Source organism: Oncorhynchus gorbuscha, unplaced genomic scaffold (genome assembly GCF_021184085.1).
Source record: "Oncorhynchus gorbuscha isolate QuinsamMale2020 ecotype Even-year unplaced genomic scaffold, OgorEven_v1.0 Un_scaffold_1414, whole genome shotgun sequence".
In the NCBI taxonomy this organism is placed as follows: domain Eukaryota; kingdom Metazoa; phylum Chordata; class Actinopteri; order Salmoniformes; family Salmonidae; genus Oncorhynchus; species Oncorhynchus gorbuscha.
The window spans coordinates 102,082-125,000 of record NW_025746199.1 but is presented as its reverse complement, the minus strand read 5'-3'; the positions used below and the strand labels follow the sequence as shown (position 1 = coordinate 125,000).

The 22,919-nt window shown below is 48.3% G+C and overlaps 1 protein-coding gene across 1 annotated transcript in view; it reads right to left on the bottom strand.

Moving 5' to 3' along the window:
- LOC124022766 (FH1/FH2 domain-containing protein 1-like) overlaps nucleotides 1–22,919 on the bottom strand; it is a gene marked incomplete at its 3' end in the record, with an annotated part of 109,342 nt that overhangs the window by 14,603 nt on the left and 71,820 nt on the right. The window contains 3 exon segments of the mRNA XM_046337450.1: nucleotides 4,046–4,140; nucleotides 8,896–9,001; nucleotides 17,585–17,652. Of these exon segments, the coding sequence (XP_046193406.1) occupies nucleotides 4,046–4,140; nucleotides 8,896–9,001; nucleotides 17,585–17,652 (269 nt within the window).

Below are 22,919 nucleotides of genomic sequence, written 5' to 3'. Positions count from 1 at the left end.
CCATATTCTAGTTTCACACCCTGTCCTGTCTGTCACATCTCATTGGCTGTTCTCACTTCCCTGTTTAAAAAGGAGATCTGAAATCAGAGCTGTAGCAGCTGCAAGGTGATTGATTTACAAACATTTATTGAGCGAGAGACACTAGTGTTTAAGTCTCTTACAGACATCAGGGGGGGGGCATGTTTTGGAGGGGGGGGCGTTCTGTTTGTCTCCTCGTCTCCTGGCCAATAGTGGACAAGGTACCCGGTAATTTGTGGTATTAAAAACAACATTATTGTACTGACTCTCTCTGACGTTACGGACAGTAGACTCTCTCTGACGTTACGGACAGTAGACTCTCTCTGACGTTACGGACAGTAGACTCTCTCTGACGTTACGGACAGTAGACTCTCTCTGACGTTACGGACAGTAGACTCTCTCTGACGTTACGGACAGTAGACTCTCTCTGACGTTACGGACAGTAGACTCTCTCTGACGTTACGGACAGTAGACTCTCTCTGACGTTACGGACAGTAGACTCTCTCTGGACGTTACGGACAGTAGACTCTCTCTGACGTTACGGACAGTAGACTCTCTCTGACGTTACGGACAGTAGACTCTCTCTGACGTTACGGACAGTAGACTCTCTCTGACGTTACGGACAGTAGACTCTCTCTGACGTTACGGACAGTAGACTCTCTCTGACGTTACGGACAGTAGACTCTCTCTGACGTTACGGACAGTAGACTCTCTCTGACGTTACGGACAGTAGACTCTCTCTGACGTTACGGACAGTAGACTCTCTCTGACGTTACGGACAGTAGACTCTCTCTGACGTTACGGACAGTAGACTCTCTCTGACGTTACGGACAGTAGACTCTCTCTGACGTTACGGACAGTAGACTCTCTCTGACGTTACGGACAGTAGACTCTCTCTGACGTTACGGACAGTAGACTCTCTCTGACGTTACGGACAGTAGACTCTCTCTCTCTGACGTTACGGACAGTAGACTCTCTCTCTCTCTGACGTTACGGACAGTAGACTCTCTCTCTCTGACGTTACGGACAGTAGACTCTCTCTCTCTGACGTTACGGACAGTAGACTCTCTCCCTCTGACGTTACGGACAGTAGACCCTCTGACGTTACGGACAGTAGACCCTCTGACGTTACGGACAGTAGACCCTCTGACGTTACGGACAGTAGACCCTCTGACGTTACGGACAGTAGACCCTCTGACGTTACGGACAGTAGACCCTCTGACGTTACGGACAGTAGACCCTCTGACGTTACGGACAGTAGACCCTCTGACGTTACGGACAGTAGACCCTCTGACGTTACGGACAGTAGACCCTCTGACGTTACGGACAGTAGACCCTCTGACGTTACGGACAGTAGACCCTCTGACGTTACGGACAGTAGACCCTCTGACGTTACGGACAGTAGACCCTCTGACATTACGGACAGTAGACCCTCTGACATTACGGACAGTAGACCCTCTGACATTACGGACAGTAGACCCTCTGACATTACGGACAGTAGACCCTCTGACATTACGGACAGTAGACCCTCTGACATTACGGACAGTAGACCCTCTGACATTACGGACAGTAGACCCTCTGACATTACGGACAGTAGACCCTCTGACATTACGGACAGTAGACATTACGGACAGTCCCTCTGACATTACGGACAGTAGACCCTCTGACATTACGGACAGTAGACCCTCTGACATTACGGACAGTAGACCCTCTGACATTACGGACAGTAGACCCTCTGACATTACGGACAGTAGACCCTCTGACATTACGGACAGTAGACCTCTGACATTACGGACAGTAGACCTCTGACATTACGGACAGTAGACCCTCTGACATTACGGACAGTAGACCCTCTGACATTACGGACAGTAGACCCTCTGACATTACGGACAGTAGACCCTCTGACATTACGGACAGTAGACCCTCTGACATTACGGACAGTAGACCCTCTGACATTACGGACAGTAGACCCTCTGACATTACGGACAGTAGACCCTCTGACATTACGGACAGTAGACCCTCTGACATTACGGACAGTAGACCCTCTGACATTACGGACAGTAGACCCTCTGACATTACGGACAGTAGACCCTCTGACATTACGGACAGTAGACCCTCTGACATTACGGACAGTAGACTCTCTGACATTACGGACAGTAGACTCTCTGACATTACGGACAGTAGACTCTCTGACATTACGGACAGTAGACTCTCTGACATTACGGACAGTAGACCCTCTGACATTACGGACAGTAGACCCTCTGACATTACGGACAGTAGACCCTCTGACATTACGGACAGTAGACCCTCTGACATTACGGACAGTAGACCCTCTGACATTACGGACAGTAGACCCTCTGACATTACGGACAGTAGACCCTCTGACATTACGGACAGTAGACTCTCTGACATTACGGACAGTAGACTCTCTGACATTACGGACAGTAGACTCTCTGACATTACGGACAGTAGACTCTCTGACATTACGGACAGTAGACTCTCTGACATTACTGGACAGTAGACTCTCTGACATTACGGACAGTAGACTCTCTGACATTACGGACAGTAGACTCTCTGACATTACGGACAGTAGACTCTCTGACATTACGGACAGTAGACTCTCTGACATTACGGACAGTAGACTCTCTGACATTACGGACAGTAGACTCTCTGACATTACGGACAGTAGACTCTCTGACATTACGGACAGTAGACTCTCTGACATTACGGACAGTAGACTCTCTGACATTACGGACAGTAGACTCTCTGACATTACGGACAGTAGACTCTCTGACATTACGGACAGTAGACTCTCTGACATTACGGACAGTAGACTCTCTGACATTACGGACAGTAGACTCTCTGACATTACGGACAGTAGACTCTCTGACATTACGGACAGTAGACTCTCTGACATTACGGACAGTAGACTCTCTGACATTACGGACAGTAGACTCTCTGACATTACGGACAGTAGACTCTCTGACATTACGGACAGTAGACTCTCTGACATTACGGACAGTAGACTGACATTACGGACAGTAGACTGACATTACGGACAGTAGACTCTCTGACATTACGGACAGTAGACTCTCTGACATTACGGACAGTAGACTCTCTGACATTACGGACAGTAGACTCTCTGACATTACGGACAGTAGACTCTCTGACATTACGGACAGTAGACTCTCTTACGGACAGTAGACTCTCTGACATTACGGACAGTAGACTCTGACATTACGGACAGTAGACTCTCTGACATTACGGACAGTAGACTCTCTCTCTCTGACATTACAGACAGTAGACTCTCTCTCTCTGACATTACAGACAGTAGACTCTCTCTGACATTACGGACAGTAGACTCTCTGACATTACAGACAGTAGACTCTCTGACATTACAGACAGTAGACTCTCTGACATTACAGACAGTAGACTCTCTCTCTCTGACATTACGGACAGTAGACTCTCTCTCTGACATTACGGACAGTAGACTCTCTCTCTGACATTACGGACAGTAGACTCTCTCTCTGACATTACGGACAGTAGACTCTCTCTCTCTGACATTACAGACAGTAGACTCTCTCTCTCTGACATTACAGACAGTAGACTCTCTCTCTCTGACATTACGGACAGTAGACTCTCTCTCTCTGACATTACAGACAGTAGACTCTCTCTCTCTGACATTACAGACAGTAGACTCTCTCTCTCTGACATTACGGACAGTAGACTCTCTCTGACATTACGGACAGTAGACTCTCTCTGACATTACGGACAGTAGACTCTCTCTGACATTACGGACAGTAGACTCTCTCTGACATTACGGACAGTAGACTCTCTCTGACATTACGGACAGTAGACTCTCTCTGACATTACGGACAGTAGACTCTCTCTGACATTACGGACAGTAGACTCTCTCTGACATTACGGACAGTAGACTCTCTCTGACATTACGGACAGTAGACTCTCTCTCTGTGTGTGGTGTGTGTGTGTGTACTGCGGTCAGGTCTCTACTGTATGTAATACCCACCAGACTGCCACTGAGAGTGTAGAGCCACTGAACAGTGTCATTGTGGTCGATCACACCGTTCATCCCATCTACAAACAGCATGATCTGACTGAGGGCTGCAACACAAAGATCAGATTAGAGCTGCAACACAAAGATCAGATTAGGGCTGCAACACAAAGATCAGATTAGGAGCTGCAACACAAAGATCAGATTAGGAGCTGCAACACAAAGATCAGATTAGGAGCTGCAACACAAAAATCAGATTAGGAGCTGCAACACAAAGATCAGATTAGGAGCTGCAACACAAAGATCAGATTAGGAGCTGCAACACAAAGATCAGATTAGGAGCTGCAACACAAAGATCAGATTAGGAGCTGCAACACAAAGATCAGATTAGGAGCTGCAACACAAAGATCAGATTAGGAGCTGCAACACAAAGATCAGATTAGGAGCTGCAACACAAAGATCAGATTAGGAGCTGCAACACAAAGATCAGATTAGGAGCTGCAACACAAAGATCAGATTAGGAGCTGCAACACAAAGATCAGATTAGGGCTGAAACACAAAGATCAGATTAGGGCTGAAACACAAAGATCAGATTAGGGCTGCAACACAAAGATCAGATTAGGAGCTGCAACACAAAGATCAGATTAGGAGCTGCAACACAAAGATCAGATTAGGAGCTGCAACACAAAGATCAGATTAGGAGCTGCAACACAAAAATCAGATTAGGAGCTGCAACACAAAGATCAGATTAGGAGCTGCAACACAAAGATCAGATTAGGAGCTGCAACACAAAGACCAGATTAGGAGCTGCAACACAAAGACCAGATTAGGAGCTGCAACACAAAGATCAGATTAGGGCTGAAACACAAAGACCAGATTAGGAGCTGAAACACAAAGACCAGATTAGGAGCTGCAACACAAAAACCAGATTAGGAGCTGAAACACAAAAATCAGATTAGGAGCTGAAACACAAAAATCAGATTAGGAGCTGCAACACAAATACCAGATTAGGAGCTGCAACATAAATACACTAAAGCCCTGACGTTCAGCACCACGACACTAAAGCCCTGACGTTCCTCGTCCTCAGTATCACGATACTAAAGCCCTGACGTTCAGTACCACGATACTAAAGCCCTGACGTTCCTCGTCCTCAGTACCACGATACTAAAGCCCTGACGTTCAGTATCACGATACTAAAGCCCTGACGTTCAGTATCACGATACTAAAGCCCTGACGTTCAGCGTCCTCAGTACCACGATAAAGCCCTGACGTTCAGCGTCCTCAGTATCACGATACTAAAGCCCTAACGTTCAGTATCACGATACTAAAGCCCTGACGTTCAGTATCACGATACTAAAGCCCTGACGTTCAGCATCACGATACTAAAGCCCTGACGTTCAGCACCACGATACTAAAGCCCTGACGTTCAGCACCACGATACTAAAGCCCTGACGTTCAGCATCCTCAGTAACACGATACTAAATATTATTATTATTATTATATTACTAAAGCCCTGACGTTCAGCATCCTCAGTATCACGATACTAAAGCCCTAACGTTCAGTACCACGATACTAAAGCCCTAACGTTCAGTACCACGATACTAAAGCCCTAACGTTCAGTACCACGATACTAAAGCCCTGACGTTCAGTACCACGATACTAAAGCCCTGACGTTCAGTACCACGATACTAAAGCTCTGACGTTCAGCGTCCTCACTATCACGATACTAAATCCCTAACGTTCAGCATCCTCAGTATCACGATACTAAAGCCCTAACGTTCAGTATCACGATACTAAAGCCCTGACGTTCAGTATCACGATACTAAAGCCCTGACGTTCAGTACCACGATACTAAAGCCCTGACGTTCAGCGTCCTCAGTACCACGATACTAAAGCCCTGACGTTCAGTACCACGATACTAAAGCCCTGACGTTCAGTATCACGATACTAAAGCCCTGACGTTCAGTATCACGATACTAAAGCCCTGACGTTCAGTATCACGATACTAAAGCCCTGACGTTCAGTATCACGATACTAAAGCCCTGACGTTCAGTATCACGATACTAAAGCCCTGACGTTCAGTATCACGATACTAAAGCCCTGACATTCAGTATCACGATACTAAAGCCCTGACATTCAGTGTCACGATACTAAAGCCCTGACATTCAGTATCACGATACTAAAGCCCTGACATTCAGTATCACGATACTAAAGCCCTGACATTCAGTATCACGATACTAAAGCCCTGACATTCAGTATCACGATACTAAAGCCCTGACATTCAGTATCACGATACTAAAGCCCTGACGTTCAGCATCACGATACTAAAGCCCTGACGTTCAGCGTCCTCAGTACCACGATACTAAAGCCCTAACGTTCAGCATCCTCAGTATCATGATACCAAAGCCCTAACGTTCAGCATCCTCAGTATCACGATACTAAAGCCCTGACGTTCAGCGTCCTCAGTACCACGATACTAAAGCCCTAACGTTCAGTATCACGATACTAAAGCCCTGACGTTCAGCGTCCTCAGTACCACGATACTAAAGCCCTAACGTTCAGTATCATGATACTAAAGCCCTGACGTTCAGTACCACGATACTAAAGCCCTGACGTTCAGTATCACGATACTAAAGCCCTGACGTTCAGTATCACGATACTAAAGCCCTGACGTTCAGTATCACGATACTAAAGCCCTGACGTTCAGCGTCCTCAGTATCACGATACTAAAGCCCTGACGTTCAGCGTCCTCAGTACCACGATACTAAAGCCCTGACGTTCAGCGTCCTCAGTACCACGATACTAAAGCCCTGACGTTCAGCGTCCTCAGTATCACGATACTAAAGCCCTGACGTTCAGCGTCCTCAGTATCACGATACTAAAGCCCTGACGTTCAGTATCACGATACTAAAGCCCTGACATTCAGTATCACGATACTAAAGCTCTGACGTTCAGTACCACGATACTAAAGCCCTGACGTTCAGTACCACGATACTAAAGCCCTGACGTTCAGCATCACGATACTAAAGCCCTGACGTTCAGCGTCCTCAGTACCACGATACTAAAGCCCTAACGTTCAGCATCCTCAGTATCACGATACTAAAGCCCTGACGTTCAGCGTCCTCAGTACCACGATACTAAAGCCCTAACGTTCAGTATCATGATACTAAAGCCCTGACGTTCAGTATCACGATACTAAAGCCCTGACGTTCAGCGTCCTCAGTACCACGATACTAAAGCCCTGACGTTCAGCGTCCTCAGTATCACGATACTAAAGCCCTGACGTTCAGTATCACGATACTAAAGCCCTGACGTTCAGTATCACGATACTAAAGCCCTGACGTTCAGCATCACGATACTAAAGCCCTGACGTTCAGCATCACGATACTAAAGCCCTGACGTTCAGCATCACGATACTAAAGCCCTGACGTTCAGCGTCCTCAGTACCACGATACTAAAGCCCTAACGTTCAGCATCCTCAGTATCACGATACTAAAGCCCTAACGTTCAGCATCCTCAGTATCACGATACTAAAGCCCTGACGTTCAGCGTCCTCAGTACCACGATACTAAAGCCCTAACGTTCAGTATCACGATACTAAAGCCCTGACGTTCAGTATCACGATACTAAAGCCCTGACGTTCAGTATCACGATACTAAAGCCCTGACGTTCAGCGTCCTCAGTACCACGATACTAAAGCCCTGACGTTCAGCGTCCTCAGTACCACGATACTAAAGCCCTGACGTTCAGTATCACGATACTAAAGCCCTGACGTTCAGTATCACGATACTAAAGCCCTGACGTTCAGTATCACGATACTAAAGCCCTGACGTTCAGTATCACGATACTAAAGCCCTGACGTTCAGTATCACGATACTAAAGCCCTGACGTTCAGTATCACGATACTAAAGCCCTGACGTTCAGTATCACGATACTAAAGCCCTGACGTTCAGTATCACGATACTAAAGCCCTGACGTTCAGTATCACGATACTAAAGCCCTGACGTTCAGTATCACGATACTAAAGCCCTGACGTTCAGTATCACGATACTAAAGCCCTGACGTTCAGTATCACGATACTAAAGCCCTGACGTTCAGTATCACGATACTAAAGCCCTGACGTTCAGTATCACGATACTAAAGCCCTGACATTCAGTATCACGATACTAAAGCCCTGACATTCAGTGTCGCGATACTAAAGCCCTGACATTCAGTATCACGATACTAAAGCCCTGACATTCAGTATCACGATACTAAAGCCCTGACATTCAGTATCACGATACTAAAGCCCTGACATTCAGTATCACGATACTAAAGGCCTGACATTCAGTATCACGATACTAAAGCCCTGACGTTCAGCGTCCTCAGTACCACGATACTAAAGCCCTGACGTTCAGCGTCCTCAGTATCATGATACTAAAGCCCTGACGTTCAGTACCACGATACTAAAGCCCTGACGTTCCTCGTCCTCAGTATCACGATACTAAAGCCTTTGTTTGTATCTTTGTTCTGATCTGCAACACTAATAATTGTAAAAGTATCAGGTATTTATTTACTGTGTAACATTCATTGCTAACTTGTTCTGAAATATGTACGTCTGAGAAAACTATTAAAGTGATAATAATAATAATATATATAATAATAATAATAATAATATAAAGTGATATATAAGGTAGGTGTTAGATGAGTGGGGCAGGCAGGTAGTCTAGTGGTTAGAGCGTTGGACTAGTAACCAAAAGGTTGCTGGATCGAATCCCTGAGCTGACAAGGTATAAATCTGTCATTGTAAATAAGAATCTGTTCTTAACCGACTTGCCTAGTTAAATAAAAGGTTAAACTAAAATGATTGTTGAGATCGTACTCACCTCGGAGAATGTAGTTCTGATAGTTGTGGTCTGCCTCCGTTCCAACCTTGATGAAACACGTCAAGCCTTCTGAATTCACGAACTCTGGTACCAGGTCTTTATCGTCCTACAACACACCACAACCACACAGCGTTAACAGAGAGGTTACCATAGCAACCCTGCAACCGAGGACAGATGATTCTTTATGTCTTTATCGTCCTACAACACACCACAACCACACAGCGTTAACAGAGAGGTTACCATAGCAACCCTGCAACCGAGGACAGATGATTCTTTAGGTCTTTATCGTCCTACAACACACCACAACCACACAGCGTTAACAGAGAGGTTACCATAGAAACCCTGCAACCGAGGACAGATGATTCTTTATGTCTTTATCGTCCTACAACACACCACAACCACACAGCATTAACAGAGAGGTTACCATAGAAACCCTGCAACCGAGGACAGATGATTCTTTATGTCTTTATCGTCCTACAACACACCACAACCACACAGCATTAACAGAGAGGTTACCATAGAAACCCTGCAACCGAGGACAGATGATTCTTTAGGTCTTTATCGTCCTACAACACACCACAACCACACAGCGTTAACAGAGAGGTTACCATAGCAACCCTGCAACCGAGGACAGATGATTCTTTATGTCTTTATCGTCCTACAACACACCACAACCACACAGCGTTAACAGAGAGGTTACCATAGCAACCCTGCAACCGAGGACAGATGATTCTTTAGGTCTTTATCGTCCTACAACACACCACAACCACACAGCGTTAACAGAGAGGTTACCATAGAAACCCTGCAACCGAGGACAGATGATTCTTTATGTCTTTATCGTCCTACAACACACCACAACCACACAGCATTAACAGAGAGGTTACCATAGAAACCCTGCAACCGAGGACAGATGATTCTTTATGTCTTTATCGTCCTACAACACACCACAACCACACAGCGTTAACAGAGAGGTTACCATAGAAACCCTGCAACCGAGGACAGATGATTCTTTATGTCTTTATCGTCCTACAACACACCACAACCACACAGCATTAACAGAGAGGTTACCATAGCAACCCTGCAACCGAGGACAGATGATTCTTTAGGTCTTTATCGTCCTACAACACACCACAACCACACAGCGTTAACAGAGAGGTTACCATAGCAACCCTGCAACCGAGGACAGATGATTCTTTATGTCTTTATCGTCCTACAACACACCACAACCACACAGCGTTAACAGAGAGGTTACCATAGAAACCCTGCAACCGAGGACAGATGATTCTTTATGTCTTTATCGTCCTACAACACACCACAACCACACAGCGTTAACAGAGAGGTTACCATAGAAACCCTGCAACCGAGGACAGATGATTCTTTATGTCTTTATCGTCCTACAACACACCACAACCACACAGCATTAACAGAGAGGTTACCATAGAAACCCTGCAACCGAGGACAGATGATTCTTTATGTCTTTATCGTCCTACAACACACCGCAACCACACAGCGTTAACAGAGAGGTTACCATAGAAACCCTGCAACCGAGGACAGATGATTCTTTATGTCTTTATCGTCCTACAACACACCACAACCACACAGCGTTAACAGAGAGGTTACCATAGAAACCCTGCAACCGAGGACAGATGATTCTTTAGGTCTTTATCGTCCTACAACACACCACAACCACACAGCGTTAACAGAGAGGTTACCATAGAAACCCTGCTTAGACGCTGTTTAGACCCCAAACAGACAGTTAATGTTCCCTGCACACTAGAGTAATGCGGCCCTGCTTGTGTGGCTAAGCTGCTTCTAGAGGTTTCCACTTCACAATAACAGCACTTACAGTTGGCCCAGGGCAGCTCTAGCAGGACAGAAATTTGACGAACTGACTTGTTGGAAAGGTGGCATCCTATGACGGTGCCACGTTGAAAGTCACTGAGCTCTTCGGTATGGGGCCATGCTACTGCCAATGTTTGTCTATGGAGATTGCATGGGCTGTGTGCTCGATTCTATACACCTGTCAACAACGGGTTTGGCTGTATTAGCCGAATCCACTAAATTAAAGTGGTGTCCACATACTTTTGTATATGTAGTGTATTTGTATTTTATATATATACAAAAGTATCTCAAAAACATTGTCGTGTAGTTAATCAAAACTATCCAAAATGTAAATGACAAACCTAAAAAGAAACTTCTGTTGCCATTGGCAACTATGTAAAAACAGCCAACAGATTAAAATATTGCATCCTGCAGGTAGAAAATATCATGATAAAAATAAAACACACATGGCCTTTCTGCAACGAACCAGCAACATTGTATCAACTATGAACTAAATATGACTCCAGCCTGAAGGTTTCACCAGCAACATTGTATCAACTATTAACTAAAAATGACTCCAGCCTGAAGGTTTCACCAGCAACATTGTATCAACTATTAACTAAAAATGACTCCAGCCTGAAGGTCTCACCAGCAACATTGTATCAACTATTAACTAAAAATGACTCCAGCCTGAAGGTCTCACCAGCAACATTGTATCAACTATTAACTAAATATGACTCCAGCCTGAAGGTTTCACCAGCAACATTGTATCAACTATTAACTAAAAATGACTCCAGCCTGAAGGTTTCACCAGCAACATTGTATCAACTATTAACTAAAAATGACTCCAGCCTGAAGGTCTCACCAGCAACATTGTATCAACTATTAACTAAAAATGACTCCAGCCTGAAGGTCTCACCAGCAACATTGTATCAACTATTAACTAAATATGACTCCAGCCTGAAGGTTTCACCAGCAACATTGTATCAACTATTAACTAAAAATGACTCCAGCCTGAAGGTTTCACCAGCAACATTGTATCAACTATTAACTAAATATGACTCCAGCCTGAAGGTCTCACCAGCAACATTGTATCAACTATTAACTAAAAATGACTCCAGCCTGAAGGTCTCACCAGCAACATTGTATCAACTATTAACTAAAAATGACTCCAGCCTGAAGGTCTCACCAGCAACATTGTATCAACTATTAACTAAAAATGATTCCAATATGAAGGTTTCACCAGCAACATTGTATCAACTATTAACTAAAAATGACTCCAAGCCTGAAGGTCTCACCAGCAACATTGTATCAACTATTAACTAAAAATGATTCCAATATGAAGGTTTCACCAGCAACATTGTATCAACTATGAACTAAAAATGACTCCAACCTGAAGGTCTCACCAGCAACATTGTATCAACTATTAACTAAATATGACTCCAGCCTGAAGGTCTCACCAGCAACATTGTATCAACTATTAACTAAAAATGACTCCAACCTGAAGGTCTCACCAGCAACATTGTATCAACTATGAACTAAAAATGACTCACCAGTAAACTAGCAACATTGTATCAACTATGAACTAAAAATGACTCCAACCTGAAGGTCTCACCAGCAACATTGTATCAACTATTAACTAAAAATGACTCACCAGTAAACTAGCAACATTGTATCAACTATGAACTAAAAATGACTCCAACCTGAAGGTCTCACCAGCAACATTGTATCAACTATTAACTAAAAATGACTCCAGCCTGAAGGTTTCACCAACAACATTGTATCAACTATGAACTAAAAATGACTCCAACCTGAAGGTTTCACCAGCAACATTGTATCAACTATTAACTAAAAATGATTCCAACCTGAAGGTCTCACCAGCAACATTGTATCAACTATTAACTAAATATGACTCCAACCTGAAGGTCTCACCAGCAACATTGTATCAACTATTAACTAAATATGACTCCAAACTGAAGGTCTCACCAACAAACTAGCAACATTGTATCAACTATCCTGGTCCCTCAGAGTGTCCCTGCCCAGTGAGCTCGGGACAGACACAGCTGGAGACCATTTGATCAAGTTGATAAGAAGCGATGCTTAACTTTTGCAGGAGCTCACCGGAGCCGAGTACTGGCACCTCAAACATCTTCTACAGCTGGAGCTCCTGTTCCCTCTGATATAGAATATTAGCTCAAAAACTATTTCATGAGTACATGAGGAACTATTGTCATTCTCAACGGATGTAAAACAAACTGTTTGCTTCTCCACACAACCCTATTGGGGACACGCCCTGCACATCTACTTCAATTATCAACCCTTCATCTCTCAAACGATCACAATGAAGTCCCTGGCATGACTGGTATGTGCTCTACCCCCCCTCCTCGCGCTCTCTCTCTCAGTCTCCCCCTCGCGCTCTCTCTCTCAGTCTCCCCCTCGCGCTCTCTCTCTCAGTCTCCCCCTCGCGCTCTCTCTCTCAGTCTCCCCCTCGCGCTCTCTCTCTCAGTCTCCCCCTCGCGCTCTCTCTCTCAGTCTCCCCCTCGCTCTCTCTCTCTCAGTCTCCCCCTCGCTCTCTCTCTCAGTCTCCCCCTCGCTCTCTCTCTCTCAGTCTCCCCCTCTCTCTCTCTCTCTCAGTCTCCCCCTCGCTCTCTCTCTCTCAGTCTCCCCCTCGCTCTCTCTCTCTCAGTCTCCCCCTCGCTCTCTCTCTCTCAGTCTCCCCCTCGCTCTCTCTCTCTCAGTCTCCCCTCCCTCGCTCTCTCCTCTGTCTCCCCTCGCTCTCTCTCTCAGTCTCCCCTCTCAGTCTCCCCTCGCTCTCTCAGTCTCCCCTCGCTCTCTCTCTCAGTCTCCCCCTCGCTCTCTCTCTCAGTCTCCCCCTCGCTGTCTCGCGCTCTGTCTCCCCCCGCTCTGTCTCCCCCGCGCTCTGTCTCCCCCTCTCTCTCTGTCTCCCCCCCCGCTCTGTCTCCCCCGCGCTCTGTCTCCCCCGCGCTCTGTCTCCCCCTCGCTCTGTCTCCCCCCGCTCTGTCTCCCCCCCCTCGCGCTCTGTCTCCCCCTCGCGCTCTGTCTCCCCCGCGCTCTGTCTCCCCCCCCTCGCGCTCTGTCTCCCCCCGCGCTCTGTCTCCCCCGCGCTCTGTCTCCCCGCGCTCTCAGTCTCCCCCGCTCTCAGTCCCCCCCGCTCTCAGTCCCCCCCTCGCTCTCAGTCCCCCCTCTCGCTCTCAGTCCCCCCCTCGCTTTCGCTCAGTCCCCCCTCTCTCGCTCTCTCTCTCAGTCCCCCCTCGCTCTCTCTCTCTCAGTCCCCCTCGCTCTCTCTCTCTCAGTCTCCCCCTCGCTCTCTCTCTCAGTCTCCCCCTCGCTCTCTCTCTCAGTCTCCCCCTCGCTCTCTCTCTCAGTCTCCCCCTCGCTCTCTCTCTCAGTCTCCCCCTCGCTCTCTCTCTCAGTCTCCCCCTCGCTCTCTCTCTCAGTCTCCCCCTCGCTCTCTCTCTCAGTCTCCCCCTCGCTCTCTCTCTCAGTCTCCCCCTCGCTCTCTCTCTCAGTCTCCCCCTCGCTCTCTCTCTCTCAGTCTCCCCCTCGCTCTCGCTCCTCCCAGTCTCCCCCCCTCGCTCCCAGTCTCTCGCTCCCTCTCAGTCTCCCCCTCGCTCCCTCTCAGTCTCCCCCTCTCTCTCAGTCTCCCCCTCGCTCCCTCTCAGTCTCCCCCTCGCTCCCTCTCAGTCTCCCCCTCGCTCCCTCTCAGTCTCCCCCTCGCTCCCTCTCAGTCTCCCCCCTCGCTCCCTCTCAGTCTCCCCCTCGCTCCCTCTCAGTCTCCCCCCTCGCTCCCTCTCAGTCTCCCCCAGTCCTCGCTCCCTCTCAGTCTCCCCCTCGCTCCCTCTCAGTCTCCCCCCTCGCTCCCTCTCAGTCTCCCCCCTCGCTCCTCCCTCTCAGTCTCCCCCCCCTCGCTCCCTCTCAGTCTCCCCCTCGCTCCCTCTCAGTCTCCCCCCTCGCTCCCTCTCAGTCTCCCCCTCGCTCCCTCTCAGTCTCCCCCTCGCTCCCTCTCAGTCTCCCCCTCGCTCCCTCTCAGTCTCCCCCTCGCTCCCTCTCAGTCTCCCCCCTCGCTCCCTCTCAGTCTCCCCCTCGCTCCCTCTCAGTCTCCCCCTCCCCTCGCTCCCTCTCAGTCTCCCCCTCGCTCCCTCTCAGTCTCCCCCTCGCTCCCTCTCAGTCTCCCCCTCGCTCCCTCTCAGTCTCCCCCTCGCTCCCTCTCAGTCTCCCCCTCGCTCTCTCTCAGTCTCCCCCTCGCTCTCTCTCAGTCTCCCCCTCGCTCTCTCTCAGTCTCCCCCTCGCTCTCTCTCAGTCTCCCCCTCGCTCTCTCTCAGTCTCCCCCTCGCTCTCTCTCAGTCTCCCCCTCGCTCTCTCTCAGTCTCCCCCTCGCTCTCTCTCAGTCTCCCCCTCGCTCCCTCTCAGTCTCCCCCTCGCTCTCTCTCAGTCTCCCCCTCGCTCCCTCTCAGTCTCCCCCTCGCTCTCTCTCAGTCTCCCCCTCGCTCCCTCTCAGTCTCCCCCTCGCTCTCTCTCAGTCTCCCCCTCGCTCTCTCTCAGGCTCCCCCTCGCTCTCTCAGGCTCCCCCTCGCTCTCTCAGTCTCCCCCTCGCTCTCTCAGTCTCCCCCTCGCTCTCTCAGTCTCCCCCTCGCTCTCTCAGTCTCCCCTCTCGTCTCCCCTCTCTCTCTCAGTCCCCCCCTCGCTCTCTCTCAGTCTCCCCCCTCGCTCTCTCTCAGTCTCCCCCTCGCTCTCTCTCAGTCTCCCCCTCGCTCTCTCAGTCTCCCCCTCGCTCTCTCTCTCTCTGTCCCAGTCTCCCCCTCTCTCCCAGTCTCCCCACTCTCTACCGCCCGTCCCCCCTCTCTCTCTCCCCACTCTCTACCGTCAGTCACCCCCTCTCTCTCCCCCACCGCCCATCTCCATTCTTCCAGGTTCCTCTGTTCCAGTCCTATCAGACACAGAGTAGAGCTGTCTCCCCCTCGCTCTCTCTCTCTGTCCCAGTCTCCCCCTCGCTCTCTCTCTCTCTGTCCCAGTCTCCCCCTCTCCCCAGTCTCCCCACTCTCTACCGCCCGTCTTCCCCCCTCTCTCACCACTCTCTACCGCCAGTCACCCCCCTCTCTCTCCCCACCCCCCATCTCCATTCTTCCAGGTTCCTCTGTTCCAGTCCTATCAGACACAGAGTAGAGCTGTCTCCACTGGCCCGGTTGTCACCAGCTCACAGAGAGAGGAAGAGGAGGAAGAGGATGTGATATGGAGAGAATCAGCACATGTTGAATAAACGGTGGGTGGGACTCAGTCATGTCTAGTATTGGATTAGATAACATAACACACGGGCCTCTGCCCAGAGGTAATACACGGGCCTCTGCCCAGAGGTAACACACGGGCCTCTGCCCAGAGGTAATACACGGGCCTCTGCCCAGAGGTAATACACGGGCCTCTGCCCAGAGGTAATACACGGGCCTCTGCCCAGAGATAATACACGGGCCTCTGCCCAGAGATAATACACGGGCCTCTGCCCAGAGATAATACACGGGCCTCTGCCCAGAGATAACACACGGGCCTCTGCCCAGAGATAACACACTGGCCTCTGCCCAGAGATAACACACTGGCCTCTGCCCAGAGATAATACACTGGCCTCTGCCCAGAGATAATACACTGGCCTCTGCCCAGAGATAATACACTGGCCTCTGCCCAGAGATAATACACTGGCCTCTGCCCAGAGATAATACACTGGCCTCTGCCCAGAGATAATACACTGGCCTCTGCCCAGAGATAATACACTGGCCTCTGCCCAGAGAGATAATACACTGGCCTCTGCCCAGAGATAATACACTGGCCTCTGCCCAGAGATAATACACTGGCCTCTGCCCAGAGATAATACACTGGCCTCTGCCCAGAGATAATACACTGGCCTCTGCCCAGAGATAATACACTGGCCTCTGCCCAGAGATAATACACTGGCCTCTGCCCAGAGATAATACACTGGCCTCTGCCCAGAGATAATACACTGGCCTCTGCCCAGAGATAATACACTGGCCTCTGCCCAGAGATAATACACTGGCCTCTGCCCAGAGATAATACACTGGCCTCTGCCCAGAGATAATACACTGGCCTCTGCCCAGAGATAATACACTGGCCTCTGCCCAGAGATAATACACTGGCCTCTGCCCAGAGATAATACACTGGCCTCTGCCCAGAGATAATACACTGGCCTCTGCCCAGAGATAATACACTGGCCTCTGCCCAGAGATAATACACTGGCCTCTGCCCAGAGATAATACACTGGCCTCTGCCCAGAGATAATACACTGGCCTCTGCCCAGAGATAATACACTGGCCTCTGCCCAGAGATAATACACTGGCCTCTGCCCAGAGATAATACACTGGCCTCTGCCCAGAGATAATACACTGGCCTCTGCCCAGAGATAATACACTGGCCTCTGCCCAGAGATAATACACTGGCCTCTGCCCAGAGATAATACACTGGCCTCTGCCCAGAGATAATACACTGGCCTCTGCCCAGAGATAATACACTGGCCTCTGCCCAGAGATAATACACTGGCCTCTGCCCAGAGATAATACACTGGCCTCTGCCCAGAGATAATACACTGGCCTCTGCCCAGAGATAATACACTGGCCTCTGCCCAGAGATAATACACTGGCCTCTGCCCAGAGATAATACACTGGCCTCTGCCCAGAGATAATACACTGGCCTCTGCCCAGAGATAATACACTGGCCTCTGCCCAGAGATAATATACTGGCCTCTGCCCAGAGATAATATACTGGCCTCTATCCAGAGATAATATACTGGTCTCTATCCAGAGATAATATACTGGTCTCTATCCAGAGATAATATACTGGTCTTTACCTCGAAGAGCTGCTTGAGGGAGAACAGGGACCTCCGGAGCTCAGGTCCATGAGAGTTGTACAGCTTCTCTGAAAGAGATCAAAGAGATGAGGTTAACAATAATGTCCCCACACGGCCCGGGGAGACGGCCCCACGCGGCCCGGGGGGGGGGACGGCGGCCCCACGCGGCCCGGGGGACGGCGGCCCCACGCGGTCCCGGGGGGGGGGACGGCGGCCCCACGCGGCCCCGGGGGAGAGGTCCCCACGCGGCCCGGGGGAGAGGTCCCCACGCGGCCCGGGGGAGAGGTCCCCACGCGGCCCGGGGGGAGAGGTCCCCACGCGGCCCGGGGGAGAGGTCCCCACGCGGCCCGGGGGAGAGGTCCCCACGCGGCCCGGGGGAGAGGTCCCCACGCGGCCCGGGGGAGAGGTCCCCACGCGGCCCGGGGGAGAGGTCCCCACGCGGCCCGGGGGAGAGGTCCCCACGCGGCCCGGGGAGAGGTCCCCACGCGGCCCGGGGGAGAGGTCCCCACGCGGCCCGGGGGAGAGGTCCCCACGCGGCCCGGGGGAGAGGTCCCCACGCGGCCCGGGGGAGAGGTCCCCACGCGGCCCGGGGGAGAGGTCCCCACGCGGCCCGGGGGAGAGGTCCCCACACAACACCACTACAAATAACCTACAGCATCTTAGGGCAGTGGGGTTGTTTAGTTAGGGGTCTACTGTAGTGTTTAGTTAGGGGTCTACTGTAGTGTTTAGTTAGGGGTCTACTGTAGTGTTTAGTTAGGGGTCTACTGTAGTGTTTAGTTAGGGGTTTAGTTAGGGGTCTACTGTAGTGTTTAGATAGGGGTCTACTGTAGTGTTTAGTTAGGGGTCTACTGTAGTGTTTAGTTAGGGGTTTAGTTAGGGGTCTACTGTAGTGTTTAGTTAGGGGTTACCCCCCCCCCCTTAGAGCAGTAGTTAGGGGTCTACTGTAGTGTTTAGTTAGGGGTCTACTGTAGTGTTTAGTTAGGGGTCTACTGTAGTGTTTAGTTAGGGGTTTAGTTAGGGGTCTACTGTAGTGTTTAGTTAGGGGTCTACTGTAGTGTTTAGTTAGGGGTTTAGTTAGGGGTCTACTGTAGTGTTTAGATAGGGGTCTACTGTAGTGTTTAGTTAGGGGTTTAGTTAGGGGTCTACTGTAGTGTTTAGTTAGGGGTCTACTGTAGTGTTTAGTTAGGGGTCTACTGTAGTGTTTAGTTAGGGGTCTACTGTAGTGTTTAGTTAGGGGTTTAGTTAGGGGTCTACTGTAGTGTTTAGATAGGGGTCTACTGTAGTGTTTAGTTAGGGGTCTACTGTAGTGTTTAGTTAGGGGTCTACTGTAGTGTTTAGATAGGGGTCTACTGTAGTGTTTAGTTAGGGGTCTACTGTAGTGTTTAGTTAGGGGTCTACTGTAGTGTTTAGTTAGGGGTCTACTGTAGTGTTTAGTTAGGGGTCTACTGTAGTGTTTAGTTAGGGGTCTACTGTAGTGTTTAGTTAGGGGTCTACTGTAGTGTTTAGTTAGGGGTTTAGTTAGGGGTCTACTGTAGTGTTTAGTTAGGGGTCTACTGTAGTGTTTAGTTAGGGGTTCCCCCCCCCCTTAGAGCAGTAGTTAGGGGTCTACTGTAGTGTTTAGTTAGGGGTCTACTGTAGTGTTTAGTTAGGGGTTACCCCCCCCCTTAGAGCAGTAGTTAGGGTTCTACTGTAGTGTTTAGTTAAGGGTTATCTGTACACTGATCTACAGGTCCTCCATGTCCATGCAATCTGATTCATTTGGGACCTCAAAGGTCAGAACTGATCATAAATCAGCACTTCTACTCTGAAACCTTGAGACATGGAGCCTCAAGACTGTAAAGCCCAGATTCAGACTCTGCAGTAGATCAAGTTCAGACCGACTGATAGACACGGAGAGACAGAGCATATCTCCTTTCAGAGAGAGAAACCAGCCTTCTAAACAACTGTCAGAAGATTATGAGCCGTGGCTGTGGTTACACACCGCAGGGGATCCGTGTGTGTGTGTGTGTGTGTGTGTATTGCAAATATTGTGACACACACACACGTCAACGGTCAGATGTGGTCATAGCAGTAAACCATGCCTGGCGTACTACCACCATTCACTGCTGTTACCATGGATACCAACAACCCCTAAACAACAACACTCAACACCACGGATCAGACAGTATCTAGTAGCCTATCAGTGTTCAGGACTGTGATTTACACAGATCAGACAGTATCTAGTAGCCTATCAGTGTGCAGGACTGTGATTTACACAGATCAGACAGTATCTAGTAGCCTATCAGTGTTCAGGACTGATTTACGTCCTCCCTACGACCCGTATCAATACATTATGGTAACGTCCTCCCTATGACCCGTATCAATACATCACGGTAACATCCTCCCTACGACCCATATCAATACATCACAGTAACATCCTCCCTACGACCCGTATCAATACATTATGGTAACATCCTCCCTACGACCCGTATCAATACATTATGGTAACATCCTCCCTACGACCCGTATCAATACATTATGGTAACATCCTCCCTACGACCCATATCAATACATCACAGTAACATCCTCCCTATGACCCGTATCAATACATTATGGTAACATCCTCCCTACGACCCGTATCAATACATTATGGTAACATCCTCCCTACGACCCGTATCAATACATTATGGTAACATCCTCCCTACGACCCATATCAATACATCACAGTAACATCCTCCCTATGACCCGTATCAATACATTATGGTAACATCCTCCCTACGACCCGTATCAATACATTATGGTAACATCCTCCCTACGACCCGTATCAATACATTATGGTAACATCCTCCCTACGACCCGTATCAATACATTATGGTAACATCCTCCCTACGACCCATAAATACATTATGGTAACATCCTCCCTATGACCCATAAATACATTATGGTAACATCCTCCCTATGACCCGTATCAATACATTATGGTAACATCCTCCCTACGACCCGTATCAATACATTATGGTAACATCCTCCCTACGACCCATAAATACATTATGGTAACATCCTCCCTATGACCCATAAATACATTATGGTAACATCCTCCCTATGACCCGTATCAATACATTATGGTAACATCCTCCCTATGACCCGTATCAATACATTATGGTAACATCCTCCCTATGACCCGTATCAATACATTATGGTAACATCCTCCCTATGACCCGTATCAATACATTATGGTAACATCCTCCCTACGACCCGTATCAATACATTATGGTAACATCCTCCCTACGACCCGTATCAATACATTATGGTAACATCCTCCCTACGACCCGTATCAATACATTATGGTAACATCCTCCCTACGACCCATAAATACATTATGGTAACATCCTCCCTATGACCCATAAATACATTATGGTAACATCCTCCCTATGACCCGTATCAATACATTATGGTAACATCCTCCCTACGACCCGTATCAATACATTATGGTAACATCCTCCCTACGACCCATAAATACATTATGGTAACATCCTCCCTATGACCCATAAATACATTATGGTAACATCCTCCCTATGACCCGTATCAATACATTATGGTAACATCCTCCCTATGACCCGTATCAATACATTATGGTAACATCCTCCCTATGACCCGTATCAATACATTATGGTAACATCCTCCCTATGACCCGTATCAATACATTATGGTAACATCCTCCCTATGACCCGTATCAATACATTATGGTAACATCCTCCCTACAACCCATATCAATACATCACGGTAACATCCTCCCTACGACCCATATCAATACATTATGGTAACATCCTCCCTACGACCCATATCAATACATTATGGTAACATCCTCCCTACGACCCATATCAATACATTATGGTAACATCCTCCCTATGACCCGTATCAATACATTATGGTAACATCCTCCCTACGACCCATATCAATACATTATGGTAACATCCTCCCTATGACCCGTATCAATACATTATGGTAACATCCTCCCTACGACCCATATCAATACATTATGGTAACATCCTCCCTACGACCCGTATCTAAAACATGAGGATGCAACCTCCATATCATCAGTAGATCCTTTAACAGCGACTCCTTGCTTGGCTTCTGAAAGAGAGTCACGTCCCCGGACACCAAACAACACAATCAGCATCCATTTAACTCAGGACGACGACCGGTGGGGTTTTCCAGAACGGAACATGGTCATTTCCTGTTTCTTCCTCTAAGGGGGTCAGAGTTCTGTTGTCAGGCAGAGTAGAGGACTGACACGGGAAACAGAGTTCTGTTGTCAGGCAGATGTAGAGGACTGACACGGGAAACAGAGTTCTGTTGTCAGGCAGAGTAGAGGACTGACGCGGGAAACAGAGTTCTGTTGTCAGGCAGAGTAGAGGACTGACGCGGGAAACAGAGTTCTGTTGTCAGGCAGAGTAGAGGACTGACGCGGGAAACAGAATTCTGTTGTCAGGCAGATGTAGACACCTCATTTGGCCTCCTTTCCTTCCAGTTCTCTACTGCAGCTGTACATAGTCCATCTCTCATGTGAGTGCATACTATCTATTGGCAAGATGGACAGAAACATCTCATCCCGTGTTTTATGATTCTGACAGTCCATCTGTAAAATAGCCCACCCAATCTACCTACCTCATCCCCATACTGTTTTTATTTACTGTCCTGCTCTTTTGCACACCAGTATCTCTACCTGTACATCATCATCTGCTCCTCTATCACTCCAGTGTTAATCTGGTAAATTGTAATAATTCCCTCCTATGGCCTATTTATTGCCTTACCTCCTCATGCCTTTTGCACACACTGCATATAGACTCTCTCTTCTCTACTGTGTCATTGACTTGTTTATAGTTTGCTCCATGCGTAACGCTGTGTTGTTGTTTGTGTCGAACTGCTTTGCTTTATCTTGGCCAGGGTCACAGTTGTAAATGAGAACGTGAGAGAGCTGCTATACTATATATCTGACACTATATCACAGAGAGCTGCTATACTATATATCTGACAGACACTATATCACAGAGAGCTGCTATACTATATATCTGACACTATATCACAGAGAGCTGCTATACTATATATCAGACACTATATCACAGAGAGCTGCTATACTATATATCTGACAGAATCTATATCACAGAGAGCTGCTATACTATATATCTGACAGACACTATATCACAGAGAGCTGCTATACTATATATCTGACACTATATCACAGAGAGCTGCTATACTATATATCTGACACTATATCACAGAGAGCTGCTATACTATATATCTGACAGACACTATATCACAGAGAGCTGCTATACTATATATCTGACAGACACTA